This window comes from Vicugna pacos, chromosome 11, assembly GCF_048564905.1.
Source record: "Vicugna pacos chromosome 11, VicPac4, whole genome shotgun sequence".
Classification (NCBI taxonomy): domain Eukaryota; kingdom Metazoa; phylum Chordata; class Mammalia; order Artiodactyla; family Camelidae; genus Vicugna; species Vicugna pacos.
In genome coordinates, this window is record NC_132997.1 from 91,681,729 (window position 1) to 91,704,372 (window position 22,644).

Below are 22,644 nucleotides of genomic sequence, written 5' to 3' on the forward strand. Positions count from 1 at the left end.
GGGTGTGGGGAGGGAAATTAAGTATTTACTGCAGCTTATACTTAGGTAAAAATGCGGGTGGGGGGAGGGCTGACTTTTTTCGACTGCCTGTTACGTGCCAAATGCTTTTCTTGTGGACATGATGCTTTTGACTGAGATCGTGTTTGACCGATGTAAATATTAATGTCAAAATAGAAGCTAGGATGAAGTAACACTAATTAGTAGGTGTAGAATTTATTTCATATTAACATATGTGTCGTGACGTACTTTTTATGGCTTGGCTCAAGTGACATTTTTAAGAGCGCACGTAAGTACCAATGCGCAAAACTAAATTCCATCTTCAATGTTACTCTACGTTATTCTTAGTGAGGCTGCCAAGATCATTGGATTTATGATTTTCTGTTTCCCATTGGTTGGTTGGTTAGTGCTCATAATTTGGATTAATCCTCATTAATTGGGTTCTGGCTTCTTATCTCATTAGTTGTATTTTTTGGCATGTTTTTGGTGAACATTGAGGTCGATTTTGTTATTTTAAATTAAGACTCAAAGTTATGCTGCCAAGGTGCTGCTGACATAAAATACTGCAGTTTGAGATCTTGGTAAATTTTTCTCTGCAGTATCTGTTAAAACAGTGACCTCATTCTTACGCAGATTATGTACGTGACTTAAATTCCATCTACAAGTGATTTTTTTTCTCTACAGTTCTCCCATTTGTTTTCAGTAGCATTTTGATAAGTCTTTGCAAATAGATACGAAATTCTAAGGCAGAAATAATCCAGTCCTACAGTGGAATTTTGAGAACCAGTGTAAGAACGCAGATTAATTTTCACCTTTTGATTGGAAAGGCTGTTTCAGTAGTAAATGACCATTAGATTAAAAGTTTTGCTTCAGCTCAGATTCTGTTCGAGTTATCTGTTGATTATTTGTCGATTTTATATGTTTACCTTCTTTTAAATTAGTATTTGATTTAATGGTTCATCAACATTCATCTAGTTTCTAACTCTTATTCTGATATTTGATTTTGGAGTGGAGGTAAAATACGACTAAACGGACTTAGAATAAGGAAATGTTTACTTGTTCCTTAAAAGTGGAGTGAATTAATCTGTAGTAAGAAGAATGCAAAGTAGTTTGGGCTTGGTTCCATTTTACAAATAAGTGTTATTTTTACGTAAGATTCTTTCATAGGATGCATTCTACATGAGTGTAAAAATATCCTAAATGTACAATGTCATTTGGAAGGTTAGGTTACATGAGATGATCTAGACAATTTCTCCCTTATCAGCCTGTTTTCCTTTCTTTCTAATCCTTACCCTCTCTACCATCATCCAGTCTGCCCTCCATCCCTATTATCCCATTTCCACTGAGTCTTCCCTCCTCCTTGTCTACCTCTTTGAGAACAGACTTGTCCTCAGCTCTAGTCCTTCATTCCACCTACTTACCCTGCCTTCCTAAACTGGGTTCCTTTTTCTTTTTTTAATTTCCAAATGGGGAGATTGTACACATTTAACTTCAGAAGTAGGACTCATTGATTGATTTTCTTCCCGACCCCAGCCTCTGCCAATCTTTTATCATAAGTGGCTCTGCTGTAGAAAAATGTAGATGAAAACAAAAATATTTAATTTCCTGTGTCATGTTTGTTTAGCCTCATTGATGCTACTCACAGAGATGTGGATGTGCTGTTACTGCTTTCTAACTCTGCCTACTACGTGGCCTAGTAAGTTGCTTATTGATTTAAAGCTTTTAATTTTGTTTAATGTGAGTAAATTTCCTTTTTAGAATTCATAACAAAAAAATCAAGAATCTGGTTTTGTTGTGTATTTTAAGAAATTTCATTGAACCGCTTTATAGTTAAACATAATTTTTACATCACTCTGACTTCCTTTTATCAATTTGAAAATGTGACTTTAGAGTTATTTGTAATCAGTATGTTCATATAATAGTGTTCTTTTAGTACTTAGTATTTCCTATATATCTCTCAAGTTTTCCACATTTTTTGGGAGGGTGCATGATTAGGTTTATTTATTTATTTCAATGGAGGTACTGGGAATTGAACCCAGGACCTCGTGCATGCTAAGCACACACTGTACCACTGAACTATACTCTCCCTTCTCCATGTATTTTTATTGTTAGTGACTATATGTCATTGTTTTTACTATTATACCATAGTTAAATGCTTCCCAATTGTTAGGCATTAAAATACTTCCATCTTTTTGCTTTTATGAGTGACACAACAGTCTTTGTGCAAATAATTCTGTGTGTGTGCAAACGCACTTCTCTGGTTATAAGGATATGATGAATTATATCCTTTTGTGCCTTATTGAAAGATTAATCTCCAGAAAGAAGGACTACCAAATTAACAGTGTCACTAGTAAAAATACAAGTACTTACTCACATTCTTAGCAGAATTGAGTTTTACTTTTTTCAAGTACTTACTATCTTTTTGGCCTCATGTGAACTGTCTTTTTTTTCAGTCATTGGCCTAGGTTGATCATAGGGATTTTTTTGTTGTTGTTCTTGATTTTGGAAATCAATTTATCTGTTTTATTCACAAATACAAAGCTTCAGCATGTAAATTTGTTTTGCTTTCCTTTTAGGTTGGTTTAGGTTTTAGTTTTGCAAAAGTTTTTATGAAACTGAATTTAATTTTGCTTTGTAATTGGTTTCTTTTAGTGTAAGGTCTATAAACTGATTTTCCTTTAGCTGTTAAATTATGTATATGTTCATCTCATTTCATCTAGTTTTAAAAATATTTGTTTAACTCTTTGCCCCGGAATGTATTGTGCTGTGGAAGACTTTAACTGCATAGTAGTTGCTGCTGTCCCACCTCACTGCCAAGCCAAATATGCTTTTTATGTTAATCCTCAATTACTCTCCTCTCTTTGTTTAGTTATGATGATGAAGTTGACAAAGTAAACCAGTATCAGCGACTAAGTCTAGAAGACCTGGAAAAAATAGAAATAGGTAAATTTTAACATACTAACCAAGTCATAGAAAGCAAATACTGTTTCTTCCAAGAGTGGATCCTTATTTATTCAGCTGGTATAACATCTCACTGGACTGAGAAAGGGATATTCCAAGTGGTCCATTTCTTGGGATTCCCTTCTCTTTTTTAGAGATTAGTGATGGATGCAGTGAAATAACTGTACCTCTTTCATTACTTACCCTGTGAAGATTAACCCAGAGATCGAAAGTTTTAAATATTTGAGACTGAAGAAGAGTTTTTTTGTTTATAGTCTTGTCATACCAAACTATCACAATAAGCGTGTGCTTTCATTTAGGTTATGAAGAAAAAAGTGCTAAGTAATAATTGATGAACGTTTGTTGGTCTTTCGAAGACATAGAAGAAAGTGTTACATGAGAGATTTACATATACTCATTTGGGTCTTTAGGTCCTGAACCCACTCTTTTTGGGAAGCCAAAGTTCTCCTGCATGCGATTGCACTACAGATACAAAGAAGCAAGTGGCTATTTCCACACACTGAGAGCTGTAATGCGCAATCCGGAAGAGGATGGAAAAGGTAATGAGAGATGAAAGTGTTCAGTGATAGCTCTTTGTCTGCTCTTATAAGCCCAAGTGGAATTGGGGACAGTACATACTGTTACCAACCGAATGATCTGGGAAAATAGCTTTGTGATTCAAGATCTTGAAATAGCAACTTTGTTCCCAGCAGTGCAGGGTCATTATTTGAACTGATGATGTAGTTTGAGGCAAGGGGACTGAGAATGGGATTTCTTAGTGTGTTTGGCTATAGAGGTGCTGGGGCTCTTCCCAGCGCATGCCTCTCATAGGTAGTAATCAGGGGTCTCCTGTCTTGTTCACAGCTGTTGCCTCAGCATCTAGCACAGTGTTTGGACAAACGAGTTTCAGCACAAACCTTTAATTCCAATTGATTTGGTTCTTTATTTACCCTTCTGTTAAAATTCTGAAACATTTTGAATTAGTGGGGGGAGTGATGAATAAGTAGGAGTTTTCTGTAAATTATAACAAATAAACTTGTATTTAATTATAAGATTACAAATTTCATTTGGAGTTCTGAGTTAGGACTGCTGTTTATATATATATATATATTTGGAGAAACTAGCAAGCAGTTATATTTGGATTTCAGATACCCTTCAGTGCATTGCAGAGATGCTGCAGATCACCAAGCAAGCCATGGGATTAGATGTACCTATAATAGAGAAAAAACTTGAGAGGTGAGTTTACCACATTGATTTTCTCTCAAAAATAGACATTACTATCCAGAGTTTTACTTCTTTCAAAGTATTTGCAAGAAGAAGAGAAATCACATGATGGTAATGTGTTGGTATTTAGAGAGGGAAGTATATCTCTATGGATCAAAAAGTTATAATTTTGTTTAAATTATGGCCATAAGTGATATATTTTAAAACTCTTAAAAATACTCTCAAGAGAGGGAGTATTCACATTTAAGTAACTTTTTAGAGAAAATAACCAGCTAGTATGTTTTAAACACTAGGTTTTTGAATTTGGGGAAAAGAATGCCTATAAACAGATGATTTTGCATTTTATAATTTTTGGATTGTCCATCTAATGAGCAGGTTTTATAAGGTCCACATACCATTAGAAGAAAGAGCCATTTGTCATCTAGAGAAAAATTGTTCAGTCTTCTGTTAGTAGAAATAATTATTTCAGTGGCTCTTTAGTTTTCAAATTGAGTGATTCTTTAAATTCTGTAGTACTTTATCAGTAGCTCTTTAACATCATCATTTTAATGAAATATTTTCATGATCAGTAATCCTGCATGACCAACAAGTGTCAAACCTGTGTACTGAGACAAGTGGCAAATATTGCTGACATTTTTCTTATTTGTAGCATCCATGAGGGATGCCAAAGGAAAACACTAAGTTTAGCTATATTAAATGTCCAAGGCTTTTAAAATAAATTCAGGTAACCCACAGGAAACATAAGGAAACAGAGTTCTTTCCCTCCCCATACCTGAATTCGGCCAAATTGGAGTGTGTGTAGACAGCTTAAGATGCTGTAGATTTCCACTTACAGTCAGTGTTGCCTTTGCTAGTGGTTTAAATGGTGAATGTGGTAAACCTGTGCTGCTCCAGATTGTAGCCAGTCACATGGGGCTGTAGAACCCTTGAAATGTGACCAGTTGAATTTCAGGTGTGGGGTTTCTCGGGGGGTTTGGAAACATTTGTTCTCAGAATAATGCAGGTTGAAGCTACCATTAGCAGGCTTCCTTCTCCACTGCCTCCCCCTCCTCTCTGAATGCAGGGGAGAACACAGCTGAAGGAAACATGCAATAACAATCTATGATCAGCTCTAAGGGCAAGAGCTTTGGTCCAAAAGAACTCCATAATTCATCTCATTCTTGTGAAGGGCTTCACTAAGTAGGATTAAGGTATAGCAGATGTAGTGTTTCCACAGGGTGGTTCTTGAGTACACCAGGTGGCCTGCTTGAGAAAGATGACAAAGCCCTTTCGGGAGACGTCTGTGGCTTGCTTGCTGAACTTGGAGTTAAAGTCACACAGCCAGACTACCTGTTCCCACTCAGTGCCTGGGGTCTATTCTGCTTCTGCTGCCCTGTTGTAAAATATAAAATACTATGCACTGGCTGTTTCAAAGACTTAGTTTGAAAAAGATTAAGATACCCTGTTTTTTAAAACCTAGTTTATTTATTTGTTTAAACTTTTTTTTTCAAACGAGTGGTACTGGGGATTGAACCCAGGACCTTGTGCATGCTAAGCATGTGCTCTACCACTGAGCTATACCACTCCTGAATAATCATCTCTTAATACTGATTATACATTGAAATGACAATATTTTGTATATATGGGGTTAATACTATTAAAATTTAATGTTTTTAATTTGGCTGCTAGAAAATGTAAAATATATACATGGCTCACATATTTCTATGGGGCATTAATGTTCTAGCATCAAGTCGGAGCAGTCATCTGGGTTTATCATTTTAGCAATGTGCTGTTTTAAGAAATTGGGGCCAATTTAAATAGAGTTTTTACTTATATTCATCATTGGACTTGGTACTGGATTCTATGGGAAATTAACTTTTCTCTTTTCTGATTTGTAGGAAGAGCAGTAAACCTCATGAAGACATCATTGGCATCAGATCTCAAAACCAAGGCTCTTTGGCCCAGGGAAAAAAATTTTTAATGAGCAAATTTTCATCTCTAAATCAGAAAGTGAAACAGACCAAATCCAATGTAAATATTGGCAATCTACGAAAGCTAGGAAACTTTACAAAGCCTGAAATGAAAGTTAACTTTCTAAAACCAAACTTAAAAGTAAATCTTTGGAAATCAGATAGTAGTCTTGAAACCATGGAAAACCTAGGTGTGATGGAAAACAAAGCAGAGGCAGAGTCAGATGGGGAAATGTCTTCAGATAATGACTCATACCACTCTGATGAGTTCCTTACGAATTCCAAGTCTGATGAAGACAGGCAGCTAGCTAACTCTTTAGAGAATGTAGGGCCAGGAGACTACGTCCTTCCTAGTTGTGGTATTATTGCTTCAGCACCTCGACTAGGCAGCAGATCCCAGTCTGTTAGCAGCACTGATATTAGTATTCATGTTCCTTCAGAGGTTACTGTTGCTCATGGAAGTGGGCTTGGAAAAGGCCGTGAGTCTCCTTTGAAGAAAAGTCCTTCTGCTGACAGCATACACACACTGACTGGCTTTGCCAAGCCTGTGGATATTTACTGCCACAGATTTGTACAAGATGCACAAAACAAAATGACCCAGCTAACAGAAACTAGGCCTGCTCCTCAGCAGGCTAGCGAGGAAGGAAATCAAATGACCAATCAAGTTTCTAATGAAGAAACTCAGTCTGAATCAACGGAACAGATACCTTCTCGACCATCTCAATTAGATGTGTCTTTTTCTGCAACAGGCCCACAGTTCTTATCAGTTGAACCCATGCATTCATTGGTATCTCAAAAGACCCCCGGCTCTGAACCCAGCATACTTGAACTTGAGAGAGGGCCGCATGTAACTCCTTCTCCTTCAGAGAGCTGTAGCAGCAGAGCAGTCTCTCCCTTTGCAAAGATTCGAAGTTCCATGGTCCAGGTTGCTAGTATTACCCAAGCTGGATTAACCCAGGGGATAAACTATGCAGTGGCCAAGGTTCAGAAGAGCCCTGCAGAGCCTGAAGTAGTTAATGAAGTCCAGCAAAATGAACTTAAAAATATGTTTACACAATGCCAGACACGAATAATTCAGATTTAGTTTTTAGCTGCTAAGAATCCTGTGGCTTGTATTTAATCCAAGAAAGGGAGGTGTTACATATTAGGCTATTTAAACCTGTACTTTGTTTGAATCTAGGGATTGCAAATTCTAATTATGTTTATTTCTGAAGGTTTTAAAAGGAGTCTGAACTTGAGCAGATTTCCAGATTTGATGGCTAGGACAACAGAAGTGCAGCATCCTAGAATGTGCAGACCTTAAGTAGCTTATACACTACAGGGCAGTTTGTTTCTTTGGAAGTAATTCAGGAATAGATGACTTTGGGACGTAATAACCTGAAGCTTTTTTGGAATGGGGTGGGTGGGTGGATTATGAAGTAGACACATAAAGGATGGACATGGATCCATTTAGGTGATTAGCTTTTTTCTTATTTTTTATTGTTTGTCCGTTTCTGTGTGTTACCTCTACAAGGTAGTTTTTAGTGACTTTAAATAAAGTGTTACTGGTATGGAGAAGCATTTTAATATAAAAACTGTTGGTTTAGTTTTGATGGCGTAACCATTCCATATAAAGTTATGAGGGTTAATGGCGCTATAGTCAAGAAATGGATGCCCCTTTGATCCTAATTTCCCCGTATTCTACTTAACAAGCTTAAAATACTGCCACCTTGTACACACCCTGGAGACTAGGAGCATTGAGACTTACCAGTCATAAAACCTGAGAGATCAGATATGAATACCAGCACCTATTAAATTTAATTCTCTTCTGTCTTCAGGAATGTTAGGAATGTACATTTATCAGACACTGGTAATGTCTGAAAGAAGTCTTCAAGTTACACTTTTTTGCAGGGGTCAGTTCGTAACATCTTGTACAGACTATCACAACTACTGAAAACTTTAGTCTGAAGCACTATTGTGCTAAAACCGGTTTTATGACTGCAACCTCGACCACGTGCAACCAGGGCCTCGTCTGTAAGCCCATACAGTGAGAAAGTTGTACACCTTATTCCAGCTAAGTATTGGTTTGTCTGGTATCTTTAGAGCCTTACTCTGTTGCAGTGATTCTCAGCTGAACTTTACGTCTGTTGTGACTTTGATAAGTATTTTCACTTTTGTTATTTATTAGTGGTATCTTTTTTTTGAAGTGTCAGATCTCGTGACTATTTAAAATAAAGTATCATTATAATTTAAAGTGACAATGTGAATGAGAATTCCTTGAATAACAGTTCAAAGATAAGGGTTTGATTTTTAAAATCAGATTAAAGACCAGAAGCAAGCTAAGTTTGCTATAACTGAACACTTGGTCCCAGCCTTTCCAAATACTTTACTCATCTGAAGTGTTTTCAAGACTTTTAAAATGATGAAATGGATTACAAACCATCCCATTTTAAAACCCAGACACTGAAACTCAATGCCTTCTCTTATCCCCTTGTCTTGAAACTATTAAGTATCCTACAACATGAAAGAAAATGAGCTCATGTGAAAAAATGCATTTTTAAGCTCCAAAGAGAAATTAGTTCCAGAGAGTTTTGAAAACTAAAGTTAAGGTGATGTTTTAATTCCAATCAGGGTAATACAGATGTCTGTCCGGTTTCCTGGTGATTCAAATAGGATTCACATTGCATTAAATCAGCAAACTTCGTTGTCAGCGGAGAAAAGGGCTTCTGAAGCCCAGAGGACCAGTCTCCTACCTGAGTGGGACTTGAGAAGGAGGACACCGTGCTGCACCACCTGCTGTACCTAAGATTACCTCTGGTAATGGGTTTCTACCAAAGCACCCAGGATCTTTTCCCACACAGGGGTGAGTCTTAAAATTCATGAAAAACAGCCCAAAGTACTAGTAATTTGGGAAGTTTTTTTTATTTGCAAGAGGGTTTTCCTTTTCTTTAAGACCAAGCAAATAATGTATTTCTCTTTGGTAAATTACAATTCCCATTGGCACAATAAACACATGGTAACTAATCTACTCTGTTGAATTTTATTCTCACAAATCCGGCTGAGCCTTTATTTCTAACAGTTTAAGGAAGGTCTAGTCTACCAGTTACAAAAATGAAAACTAGATAGAATTCTAAATATAAACAGATTATTTACATTAGTTTATAAAAATAGATCTGAATTTAGGAAAAGTTAAACTTTCACTTCAGTTCATCAGGCATGATAAATTCCTCCTTTTTCAAAGCTGACCCTGTTTTCTTGGTTAGCAGTGTCAGTTTAGGCCTAGGGGTGTGTGTGTGCGTGCAGAATTTTATGTTTCCAACTAAGTTACTGACTAAAAGAAACTAATCTTTAGATATAACCAGTGATAGCTTAATGTTCTACCCCCTCCAGAGATTCCTGATGCCACAGTTACAGCTACTGCGCTGTAACAATTGGCTTTCTAGCCATGGGTAGTATTTTCGTTCCTGTAAAAGCCTGCAGCTGTTAACTGGTCTGGGGAAAGCCTGCCTACAGCTTTTGTCAGGGCCTTCCTGGGCCAGCAGATACTGTTACTTGATCTGACACATCTGGAACTTGTTGATAAACTTACATATAAAAAGCTCAAAATGCAATATAATCATCAAAGCAACTAAATGACATTTATTAGGAAAAGAATTAAAAACCATTTTTTCCCTAAAGAAGGCATTTTTTAAAAAGGTAATTAATTTGCGCTCTTCATATTTGGGCAGAACAACGTCATAGGGCAGGAAGCATTCCCTTAGGTGAGTCCCATAAAACTGGTTCCCAAATGCACTGGAGTAAAGAGAAAAATAAGGACAATGTAGTGGTTTTTTTCCAAAAAGCTACATTTATTCCATTTAAAGAACTATCTCTTGTTCTGAGATTGTCCTTTTATGAAAAAAAATGGTGATAATACAGTGACTTTTCAGATTACTTGGCAAAATAAATTGGCAACCCTGTCAATCCCCACAATTTTTGGAAATATTACTGGTCCATGAAACCCGAAAGTGTGGGAACCACTGCCATTGTAAGAGATTTGTTTTGCATGTTGTTAACAACTGTTAAATGGAAAAAAGCTGTGGTCAGATGTTTGGGAAATGATACTACAGAATTTCACATCATCATGTGAGTTAATGGCAAGTATGCTCCATCCCCCAAACTTGGACCACTAAACACATTCAGACTCACTGTTCACTGGAAATACAAAAATCTGAAGTGAACAATTCCTTTCACTTTGGAATTGCAACAATTTTCTTCAAATGAAGTTGATGTTAGCGTTTCAACAGTCTGTCCTATGACTTAGCTGAAGCTAAGGAAATGGTATAATCAGCAACATTATCAATATTAAACTTTTAATATCAAATACATTTTTGTACATCGTTACTAATTTATATAATTATAAAACAAACTTCAAAAGCTCCATAAAATCAGTAAGGTAAAGGCCGTACTGAATATTATATAAACTTTAGATGTTACCAGGCTTGATTTCAGGAAAAGTCATTGGTTTTTGATACAAATTATCTACAAAAAAATGGTATAAATGATATTTGAATTTTACAATAATGTGGCTATAATCTGCCCATTACTCTTTCATAGGTGTCAGATCTTTAAAGTTCATTTCCATTCACACATTTCTGCTGTTGAAGTCTGGTTCTTCTTAAGGACTCTAGCTGCTTTGCTCTTAGCCATCGTTCTCTTGACAGCGTTGTCTGACCAGCACTGAGAGACAGAAACCTGGTTTGAAATATAGAAACAAATTTAAGTCTAGGTCTAGGGTAATGTTTTTTTCTTTTTTTAAGTCCTATTGTGTTGTAGGTTTTTTTCTTAATACTGGGTTGGGAGACAAAACCATCCGGTAACTACACATAAATCAAGGGCCAAGTTAGACTTCTACAAAGGAATCCTTTAAGAGCCAACTTTGGATGGCGTCTGCCCCTTCTTTGAAGTGCAGAGATCGAGGAGCATGCCTAGTCCACTCAAGTGATCCTTGGCCAAACATCATTCCCGCTCAATGAGCCATTTCACAACGGGTTTTTAGTAGGAAGAAGTTCATTTTCACTTTTATAAATCTGCCTCAGTTACCCTAAATAAAGTAGGAGATTTACCTACGGCTCACTGAAAAGGCAGCCGTGAACATGTCCACTCACCGAGCTACAATGAGCAACTGGTGCAGGTCATCAGCAGTAATGCTCTGAGGGTCATTCTTGCGCATTTCCACGAAGTCATCTTCAACTGCCTTTATCAAAAAAGTAATGAACTTTAAAGTTATTCCTTACGAGAAAACGATGTTTGCATTTTGTAGGGAAAAGGAAAGACGGTCCCCTGCCTAATGTAAAAATGAGCCCTGCCTCTTGGAGAATGAGACAATATGGGTAAAAAGGCCGAAAACCAAACTTCACAATAAGTACTACTACTGGGGAAAGTACTCTAAACAAAGTAACAAAACTCAAGATTCATTTGAGAAGGTCAGGCAAACACATACAAGCCAGTAACCTGCACAGCAAACACGATGCCTTTACACACAGGGAAGAGAGACGTCAGCAAAAATGGCCAAGTAAAGGACCTCTGAAAATTCTCACCATGATTAAAGGGAATAAGAACACTGGCAAAAATGACCAAAACCAGGGGGAGAGCATAGCTCAGTGGCAGAGTGCATGTACGAAGTCCTGGATCAATCCCCACTACCTCCGTTAAAAAATAAATATAATTACCCCTCAACAAAAGTTTTAAAATGATAAAATAAATTGAAAAAAAAAGATCAAAATCAGCTTCTTCAAAACTCTGGAAATTAACCAGATGCTTGAAACAATCTGCAGAGCCTTTTTCACGAAAGACAGGAAGAACATGAGCTTTGACTGAGGCATTTTATTTCCGCCCATTCCCCTTCTCACCCCACCCCCGAGCAGCCCTGAAAACGGACAGCCTGGCAACCAGGGGAGAGGGTAGTGGGGCTGGAGCTCTTCCAAAGTATCACTCCCAGAGAACTGTCATCTGACTGTCTGGTGGTTCCCTGGAAGAACCCATCTGCAAGGCTGTCTTTATTTAACCGGACTTGGAACTTGCCCAGTGCGAACAGCCCATTCCCCCCAGAGCATTTATCAAAAACAATCAGAAGCAATTACTGATCATGTTGACTGCCCCAGGTACTGGATAATAGTTGGGGCTGAAACAGCAGGCTAACAAAACTAGTAAAAATAAAATCTGGGGAGTGAGATGTCGATAGGAGGCTCTGGGGGAATTTTTTCTTTTTTTTAAATGAAAATAAAATACACATACTCCCCTGCCAAGAGTTCAGAAGGCCACTTGCATGCACAGGCTGTGCTCATGCTTAGAAGATCTGAGCAGGCCCTAAGCTCTCACCTCTGGGTAACCTTGAGGCTCTGTGCAAACAGAAGGGCAAAGTTAGGGCAGAGTTTTAAACTACACGGCTGGGCCTTGAAGGCTGGCCCCAACATGGATACAGAGCCCCTTGGCTTAGACTGGGTAGCTGCTTCCAGGCATCTAAGGAAATTAAATTTCTATCCAATCACTGACTGAGCACTAAGCTAACTGAGCAGAGATTTTAGTGCCCACATACAACGAAGAATACAGACTTAAAAAAAATTAATTCAGAAAAGTTACTAAACAACAAACAGCAATAACAACAAACCACAGGGAGCGGGGAGAATCTGCCAGAGCAGACTGGCCATATTACACTATTTAAAACACCTGGTTTTCAACACAACTTAGGAGACATACAAAGAAACAAGAATGTGTGGCCCCCTTCACTAGAAAGTAAGAAGTCAACAGAAACTGTCCTTGATGAAATCCAAGTATTGGAGTCACTAGAGAAAGACTTCAAATCAGCTATTTTAAATATTCAAAGAACTAAACCATGAATAAAGAACTAAAAGTATGAGAATGTCTCACCAAATAGAAAATGCCAATAAAGAGACAGAAATTATTTAAAAAGGAAACAAATTCTGAAGCTGAATACAAGTGAAATTAAAATTCACTTGAAAGCAGATTCTAGCAGGCAGAAGAAAGATTCAGCAAATTTGCAGATGGGCCGACCAAGACCAGCTAGTATGTGGAACAGAAAACAAAAAGAATGAGAAAAAATGAACAGAGCCTCAAAGACACCATCAAGTGTACCAACAAACAGGTATGAGAGGGCCAGAGAGGAGAGAGAAAAAGACAGAAAGAAAAGTAATGATCAAAAACTTACATCTTGAAAACTTCCCCCAAATGTGCATCAATCTGCACATCCAAGAAGCTCCTAAGTTTCAAGTAGGATAAAATCAAAGAGATCCACACCTAGACACGTCACAGCTAACCTGTCAAAAGCTAAAGAGAATCCTGAAAGGACAAGAGAAGAATGACTCACTGTACAGAAGGTCCTCTCGCTGGAAACTGACTCCTATCAGAAAGGCCAGAAGGCGGCTGGAGGACTTACTCAAACTACTGAAAGGATAAGCTTATAAACCAAGAATTCTACACCAAACAAAATCAGTCTTCAAAAATTAAGGAGAAATTAAGACATTCCCAGATAAGCAAAAACTTAAAAGAGAATTTGTCACAAGCAGATCTGTCCTACAAAAAGTACTGAGAAGCACGCGTAAGAGTTCTTCGGGCTGAAGTGGAAAGATTGTACACTAACCTGGATCCACATAAAGGTCACTGGTCAAGGTAACCACACAGGTAAATATAAAAGGCAGTGTACATGTCTTTCTTTGTAACTCTTTTCCTCTGATTTAAAGACAACTGCTGCATGAAGCAGTAATGACAAGAGTGTTGATATGTCACCTGTATGACGATAAAGTTCAGAGGAGGAGAGAAGGCATGGAATGATAAAGTGTGAGCAAAGCCTCTGCACACCACTGCGATCGAACTGCTACAATCCTAAACAGATGATCACAGTCAAGATGTTAACTGTAGCTCCCAGGGCAACTACTAAAGAAAAAAATATCATAAAAGAAAAGACATGGAAATTAAAACTGTACACTAAAACTATCTATTTCAAACAAAAGAAGACAATAATGGATGAACAGAGGAACAAAAAAGACATATGACACAGAAAACAAAATAGCACAATCACCTTATCAGTAATTATAGTAGTGTAAGTTGGTTAAATATGCCAATTCAACACAGGGAAATCTTGGTTTTAACCCAAACATACCTTGGTTATTTCATCAGATATACTATAATCCAGGAACCTCAAAAGGGTCAGATAAATGCGGAATTTATTCAGCACAGAAGGCAGCACCGCTGAGAGGAGGCTGTTCATGTATTCCTCCATGTTGGGAGGAATCAGCTGCGGCTGTAAGTGGATCTGGCAGTCTGCCTAAAAAGAGAAGCAGTGAACAATATTTTCCAAGTTCCTAAATTAACCCAAAATTCCAGGAGAATGCATCATCTGTATCAGCCCGTAAGGGAACTAGAACACTATTCATTATTAGGATGAGGCCACTTTTTATATTCATTTATATGCACTATAACTACCTCAGGAATAATTACAAAAGTTAGCCCTTCCTTGGTTACTCACAGTGTCTCTCAACGGCATCAGCAAACACAGAAAAAGGTAGTGAAGCACCAAAAGGCAGCTAATTAAAGTGTTTCAGATGTTTCCTTAACCATGGAGGACGTACTCTATATCTCACTGAACTGCATTTCTAGAAACCACATAGAGCAAATCACACTTGCGCTCAGAAAACTTACCAATGGGCCATTTCATTCTCATTCGTAGGCATATACCAGAGATGAACACCATTATACAAAGAAACTTTATGCCTTTAAACAAGTGGGTACATTTCTCATCACTAAAGACTTAGAAGTAAAAGCTCTCATCAGTCACTCTGACGATTTACCAGAACATTTTACCATAAAGCACAGAAATAATTACCAGGTGATTAAGAACATTTTGAAAGGAACTCTAAAATATTTCTCACATAAGATTGGCAGAAAACAATGGAACAGAGGCAGCAAGAACAAAGGTCTGGATGTTAATCAGGCAGTTTACAGACAGCTTCTACTTTCTCTGCCCAGATGTGGGAGTTTCTGCTGCCAACAGCTTTCTTGGCTTGTCTTGTGATTAGCTGATACCTGACAGATATGAAGTTTTCACCCCAAAGAACAAAAGTAATCAATTCCGTCATTAATAATCAGCAGCCACAATTTTGAAACAAATCTGAAACGACCCCTTCAATTTTGAAATGACCCTTCGTACCGGCAGGAGTGATCTCCCCTCTGAAGTAATGAGAACGTTGATATTACAAGGGAATTCCATCTGGTGGTAGCTGAAGTCGTAATCCACCTTCTGCCAAGTTATCAGATTGCTCAAGGCAGTCACATTATGAACACCTAACAAAAGCCAGAAAATAACTTGTCAGTCATTTGGTTTTAATCACCTAATCAGATTAGTTTTGCTGACAGATAACAAGACATGAGGTTTCTACTGCTTTTAAAAAAGTTTTTTTTTAAGCTAGACAATTACATTTCTGGAGCCAAGACACCCACGCCCCCAAATCTAACACCTAGGTTATTAGGTATTCGATAAGGTTATTGAATTTCACTGATTTTATACTTTCACCTAGTTGTACCCAGTTTACACTATTTTCTCTATCTTTACGCCTTGAGCTTATCACCAGCAGTGTCTTAATTCTCATTTGAGCACAGATAAAGCAATCTGCTTTCTTGTAATTCTGTATCATGCTCCATCAATGAGATTAGTTCAAGCCATGTGATCTACTAAATTTTTTTTCAGAGATTCTTTGAAAAAAAATTTTAAATCACGTTGGCTGATAAAAAAAAACTTTCATTAGCTCTTTTCTGCAATTTTCCTTTTGAGGTAATATAGGACTAAAGGCAAAATCTCCTTTCTTTTCAGCCTTTAAAAAGCTTCCTGCTACTTACCTGTTGTATTGCTGTACTATTTTCAAACTTACATATACATACAACATAGTTGATGTACACACTTTTTTGTTTATGATACGTGCTTTAACCAAATTCATAGGGCAAGACTTTGTCTTAAACACTTGTGGAGTGTGAATCTGTCTTAGTTCAGTTATTCTTTTAGATCTTCATTACCAGACCTTGCTTTGCTGGGAGTTAAAGGAGGGACGCATCTGTGCACATACCTGGCGTGTCGAGTTGCCCCTGCTCCAGGAGAGTCTCGTCAATGATGAGAGAAGTATTGCTGGGCAGCTGAAGGAGCCCACTGACCAAGCGATTGGCTGTATAGTCTTTGTGGGGAATGAATTTCAAGTGGTTCATGTTTTCTATAGTCATCTGCAGACGAAAAGACTGCAAAGAGAAATTTCTTAATGAGCCAGGAACTAAGTTTCCCCCTTTTAAGAAAGTATATATTTAGGGTTAAAGACTGTATTTTATATGGAAAGAAAGATCTTACCAATTCTAAGGGAGTAATCTCATGGTTTCTTAAGCTCTTAGCAAAAATATCTACATCCTAAATAAGAATTTCACTGGCTCTATGAGCTGCTTTATTTTCAACTGCCTTGTTCAGTATTCTTGAAGAATAATTTTTATTTTACAAGTGAACCAGAAACAAATGATAAACGACTGAGAAACAGAAATATCCAGACGCCTAACTCCTTTAACCCACCAGTCTAACACAATACATTTATTTACTCAACAAGAGGGGGAGAGAAAGCTAATTTTCCTCTGTGTTCCCTGAATTAAAACCATATTCATTCATCACAGACTACTGCAGACTCCTGAACAAACCGTTCTGAAGAAGATGCAAGGCGTGGAGGACTCGGTGCTGCGTGTCTCGGCACCCGCTCCACCCAGGCTGCAAGTTGCCTCCTCACCCAGTCTCAGCAGACAGTCTGTTAAACCCACACGCACCTCCTCCTCCAGCCACTGAGCACACCATGCTCCTCCTTACCCTGCTTTGTACGCCAATCTACTATCACTCTGGCCCAAAAAGAAGTATGCGTGGTAGAGGTGGAGACTGGAGTGGGGAAGGATGTTGAAGAAGAGACAAGATGAATTTTCAAAATGTAGAGGATTTTTGTAGTTTGGCTCAGTAATTCAAAGCAAGCAGTGGGTAGCAGGGGGAGGGGGTGGGTCACATAATAAATACAAACAAATAATCCCTAAGGAAACAGAGTCTGTTAAAACGAAAGGTGGCACAGGGCAGGGTCTAGCTCCATATAAGCAAAAGCAGCTCACTCACGCTTAATCTGTTGTGCCAACTAAATAAGACATTAAAGAAGCAAGTGTTTAGAAAAAGTTCAGTGCTGGCTAGACACAAACACGAGAGTAATGTAAGGGAGTGAGGTACGGTAAAAGTGAAAGAGTAAACAAATGCACTACAAAGTGATGTAGAATAAAAAGAACAGAAAGGAAATCCCTTACCACGCCAAGAACCCTGAGCACCCTCCCTGGTAACGTTCACACTTAAAAATATAATTCATGTCCCACGTACGGGCTACTTAGACCTGGCCTCACAGCTCTGAGAGGCCCTAGGCTGCAGCTCAGACCCGATGTCCCGCCCCTCTCCCTAGTCCTCGGACCGCACCAGCCCACACCAGCCCCTCTGCGGGCTTCCCTCCAACAGGCCCGGCACACGGTGCCTGAGGCCTGGGCTTGCTCTCAGCGCGGGACGGACACGCCCCCGCCCCCTACGCGTGGGGCTCCCACGGGTGCGTCTCTCCCTAAGCTCTGCCCTCGCGGGGCCTTCCCCGACCACGACCACGCTTCTGCTGACAGCAGCTCCGCCCTGGCCCGCCACCAGGCACCCCTCCCCTTCTCCCAGGCCTTCACTGTTCTCCGTGGCGCTTCAGTGATACAGTGTGTATGTACCTCTTAGTTGTGTGTTTTCCACCACAATCATTTAAAACCTCTTTTTCAGTAATTCTCAGAATGTGGTCCAGGGAACTGCCAGGGAGTTGCTGAAACCCTTTGATGGGGTCCATGAGGTCAAAATCATGCATGGATAAAAGATCCATTCAGTGTGCAAGACAGACCAATGAATCTACTACAGCGGAGTATAAAAAGCTCACTGATGAGATTTCAGATTTCACACTTGCAACTATCATGAACGAAAATGCCACATGGACAGTTTTGATCTAGTGTCAGAAGAAAATCTACAGTTATCTGAAAAGGCCATTAAAATAGTCCTTCCTTTGCCAGTGACTCCCCCATCCGTGTGAGGCCAGCTTTCCCTCATATACTTCAGCCAAAACATCATGCTACAATAGGCTGAATGCAGAAACACAGGACAATCCAGCTGTCTTCTCTTTTTTTTCCGTTTTCCCAGTTGTCTTCTCTTAATCCAGACATTACAGATACTGGCAAAAATTTAACACCGTGTCACTTATCACTAATATTTTTCGTTTGGAAAAATGGTATTTTTTACAAAAGTATTTTATTTATGTTCATATATAATTGATTTGTTATTTTCAATGAATTAATACTTTAGTATTTTTTAGCTTTAATTTCTAATATGGTAAATTCTAATAGGGTAAAACCCATATAAACAACATCTCTCTGAGGCCTCAGTAATGTACCTAAGAGTATAAAGTGAGTCAAGGAGTGTGAGAAATGTTGGTATATTTAGTCCACTGTTGTTTCTTAAGGGCCTAGAAAACACTCAGTAACCACTGGTTAAATGATCTATTTCAATCTCTTAAATTTCCAAAGTAAGAACTGATCAGCAATGCCAGTCACACAACTAATCAGAAGCTATTCCCCATTCCTAAGATCTTACCGCCACATAAACACTGCACTCCAGATGTCCTGACAAATAAAAGCAGTCCAACTTTCCAAACAAGAATTAAAATTGGGGCAGTAGAGATAAAGCTATACCTCAACTAAAAGATTTATGCTCCTATAATTCAGAGTTTACTTAGACTGACGATTTTAAAGCACACAAAGAATACCAAATTATACAAACCAATTAGCATCAACCCAGAGTACAATTTTAAGGGAGAAACTACAATTGTGTTGTTACTTACAGAAATTTGTGCTAAGACAATAAACGAAAAGTGAATTGTTTAGGGATGAGTACATTTTAAATTAAGGAACTAATAAGCAAGCTTTATCTCCCTTTAATGAGATCTATTAAAATCTGACAGTTAAATATTTGGGTTCAATGGAAGACAATCAGATGGATTTTTAAAGTGTACTTAGGTTTACAATATACATTTATATTGATCTTACTGCTGGAACTAGATGTTGAATAATTCGATACAGGTGTTCTGTGAAGGTACTATTCCGTGGGCAACCACTCAAGTTAACAGTAAATTTTCCCAGTGGAAGAACATCTCTTCTTGTATATCTAGGGAAAAAAAAAAAAGATTATCAACCAATAAGATACTCAGATGATTTCCTGATTTTCATCAAAAAGCAAACAAAGAAAAATTAGCTTGATACTGTCATTAAAAATAAACCAGATTACGTGATCAGGTTTTTTTTTAATCAGAATAATAGCAATAAAAATAATAGGCAATACTTAAGTGCTGGTCATTTTCCAGGTACTGTTCTGAGTGCTTACATGCTTTCCCACTTAATTCTCAAACACTCTGAGGTAGGTATTATCATCTCCATTTCATACATGAGAAGTCTGAGGCCCAGAAATTTTACATAATATGCCCCAGTTCACACAGCCAGGACGAGGCAGAGCTGGACTTGAACCCAGGTAGTTTGGTTCTGTACGCTATGCTCTCAACTACTATGTACTACTGTGTCAAATCCTGCCTCAAATCCTATCTGAGAAAAGATTCATAGTACAAAGATGTTTACTGCAGGGTTATTTAAAAAGAGGAAATACTAGGAAAACCTAGCATTTACGGAACTCGTACAACTGTCTATGATGAAATACTGTGCATCCATTAAAAAGTTTAAGAATTATGATGGGAGAATATTTGATATATATTAAATGATAAAAGCAAGATACTGATCTGTGTTTAGAGTATAACTGAGATCTACGGAGGGTGTATACATATGTGAACAAACAAAGATGGCATGAACAGGTGCCAACGTGTTACCTAAGATCATCACTAAGTGGTGAGATTACAGACGACTTCTATTTTCTTTCTGATGCTCTTGGGACTTGTTGAAGGCACACATGTTATTTTGAAATCAGAAAACAGAGAGCTACAGTGCAGTGAGAGGGAGAGCAGCTCATGCGCACACACAAGTGAGACGCGCACCCACAGAGCCCACTGCCTGCGGACACAGGGCCTTGTGATGGATTAATAGAGAATCTAGATAGCAGAGAATGAAACAGCTCGTTTTGCTCATTAGCCAGGTTCTCTACCTTATTTTGGCTCTTAATTTAAGAGACATAATCAAAATGCTACATATGACACTAAGAAAAGTTGAAAAAAGGAATGTCTGTGGATTTGACATAATACCTGTTACAGTGAACAAATAAAGACCATCTGGTGATGAAGCCTAAGTGCTGGAATCAGGCTAATTACCTCAGAACCTTTCCTGTTCTTTTCTGCCAAACTCCCTGAATTCCCTCCAGGGTCACAGCACTTACACTGTAGAGATGAGATGTAATATAAGGTATTCAGCAGCCAAACTGTCTCCCAGAAGGGCATGAGTGAGGAACCCCAGCAGTTCTGCTCTGACTGGAGACAATTCAGACATGAAACTGGAAACAACTGGGGAGAGAAGTGAGACCGGATTCAGAATACACAGCAGTTCCTCTGGGTGTCTCAGGTTAGAAAATAACCACGGAACAAACACACACATCAAGAGATGACTAGTACAGACTTAAAATACTGGTCAGTAAGTGATGCCAATTGTCAAAATAAGGCAGCGTGTATACCTTTTGGGGGGGGGGCTCATCTTAATGAAGAGAATTAACTTAAAAGGAAAAATGGGGCAAAGCAACGGCAACTGCTGGAGAAACTTATTCTGATGACTGAGGACCCGACAGCGCCCGCCACACTGGGAAAGTCTCGCGGCTCCGAGGCTTCAGCACTTACACTTACAGGTTTTGCTCTCCTCCTTGTTAAGGCAAGCAGGCAGTAACGGATTGATGTGCTGCAGCTTCTGGGCTAAGACCACGTGGATTCTCGGCACCAGGGAGGCAGGAGGGCTGTGCACCCGCTGTTCTTCGGCCGTGTCCGTGCATTCCATTGGATCCAACAGTGAAGAGGCGTCCCTGCAGAGAGATGACAATGTCAGTGCACAGAGACATCAGCTGTAGAGATGCAAAAATAATCTCTCTCTGAAAACAAAATGAGTACTCAAGCCAAGAACAGCTACACCTGTATGTCTCCTTGTTGAACACTGTTACATCACACAGATTTCAGGCTACTTAGGTCATATAAGATATCACGTATTTGTTCTGTTCTTCAAGACAATAACATTTTTGCTCAGCATGCTGTAACTGTGATAAATGGGACACAGCATGTCACTCATAAAGTTACTTCAAAACGCAGATACCCTTTCTTAAGCTATCAGCTAGGACACCAAATACTTCATAGCATGTCTCAAAAATGGGGGTCCTGCCCTCAAAAGCCAGCAGGTGTCTATTACTCAGTGTGGAGAATCCATTCATCTCTACCTTGCTAATCACGTTTCCTAATTTTATTCTTACATGATACCTCTCTTGAATAATGAATAGACAAGCTGTGAAAAGAAAATGAGTTTCTCAGATTTGCCAAATAAATTAGATGATAAATTTATTGTGAGATGATTGAAATAAGTGACTAAAATGTTTTTAGATCATCACTTTACAGACTGACTCTACAGAGTTATCAATTCATACTACCATCCTCCTTAAATACAAGAATGATGCCAACAATCTTTATATAGTGTGTATCCTGTGCTGGGCAATGCTCTTCGCTTTGTACACACAACTTCATTAAAACCTCACAACCGCCCTCATTTACAAGGATGAAACCAAGCCACTGCAGAAGTTAAGCTGAAGGTCTCGCAGCCAGTAAGTGGCCAGACCAGGATCCCAAGGCAGGCCACGTGTCTCAGTCGGTGCACTAAAATGCCTCCATAAGTGAAGTAACCCAAGCACGAGACTCATAACCAGAAACAGCCAAGACAGGCAATTTTGTATACTATTATTAAGGGACTGTTATGTAAGTTTAAGTCATTTAAAATTTTTGTTTTGCATCATTTTTTTGTGTGTGTGTGAAAAAAACCAAGTTCTTCCTATGGGGAAACCAAGGCTGAATGCCCAATATTTAGTAAGAAAACTCTTATCACAGGGGCAGAATATATTTCTTTTGCCAACCTCAAAACAAAACAAAAAAAAATAAGAATGATTCGGATTTTAAGGATATACTGTTAAGTGGGGGAAATAGACATGTATCTATCTATTTTTGCAAAAAAAGACACAGGAAGGATAAAAACAGAAACTAAGGCTGCTTCGCTACAGAGGATGGGTGGGAGCAGGGTAGAAGAGATGAAGGTAGTGGGGAAGGACACTCCTACATTCTTTTTGTATAGTTTTGATTTTGGTAACAATGTTCATGTTTTCTATATTCACTCTTAAGTATAGAAACAATAAGGGCGGAGGAAAAACTCTGAAGTGAAACACAATGGAAACAAATGAACTTAACTATGTAAAATGAGTAAT

General features: G+C 38.5%; 2 protein-coding genes across 5 annotated transcripts in view; one reads left to right on the plus strand and one right to left on the minus strand.

Annotated features, from left to right (window-relative positions):
• INPP5F (inositol polyphosphate-5-phosphatase F) overlaps window positions 1-8,343 on the plus strand; it is a 77,027-nt gene extending 68,684 nt beyond the window's left edge. For 2 of the 3 annotated variants that reach the window (XM_072971992.1, XM_072971993.1), the window contains 5 exons: window positions 1,622-1,693; window positions 2,867-2,940; window positions 3,369-3,497; window positions 4,086-4,173; window positions 6,039-8,343. In XM_072971992.1, coding sequence (XP_072828093.1) covers window positions 1,622-1,693; window positions 2,867-2,940; window positions 3,369-3,497; window positions 4,086-4,173; window positions 6,039-7,194 — 1,519 coding nt within the window. In that variant the 3' untranslated portion in view covers window positions 7,195-8,343. Of the gene's footprint in view, window positions 1-67; window positions 287-1,621; window positions 1,694-2,866; window positions 2,941-3,368; window positions 3,498-4,085; window positions 4,174-6,038 lie in introns of those variants that run through there. The other variant, XM_072971994.1, reaches the window with a different exon arrangement.
• A 1,365-nt stretch (window positions 8,344-9,708) lies between these two features.
• Window positions 9,709-22,644, minus strand: part of MCMBP (minichromosome maintenance complex binding protein) — a 45,488-nt gene continuing 32,552 nt past the window's right edge. Inside the window, exons 9-16 of one of the 2 annotated variants that reach the window (XM_072971997.1) lie at window positions 21,038-21,210; window positions 20,581-20,704; window positions 19,254-19,371; window positions 16,205-16,370; window positions 15,295-15,428; window positions 14,248-14,412; window positions 11,237-11,325; window positions 9,709-10,823 (exon numbers count right to left, since the gene is read on the minus strand). In XM_072971997.1, the coding sequence (XP_072828098.1) occupies window positions 10,697-10,823; window positions 11,237-11,325; window positions 14,248-14,412; window positions 15,295-15,428; window positions 16,205-16,370; window positions 19,254-19,371; window positions 20,581-20,704; window positions 21,038-21,210 (1,096 nt within the window). In that variant the 3' untranslated portion in view covers window positions 9,709-10,696. Of the gene's footprint in view, window positions 10,824-11,236; window positions 11,326-14,247; window positions 14,413-15,294; window positions 15,429-16,204; window positions 16,371-19,253; window positions 19,372-20,580; window positions 20,705-21,031; window positions 21,211-22,644 lie in introns of both variants that reach the window. The other variant, XM_072971996.1, reaches the window with a different exon arrangement.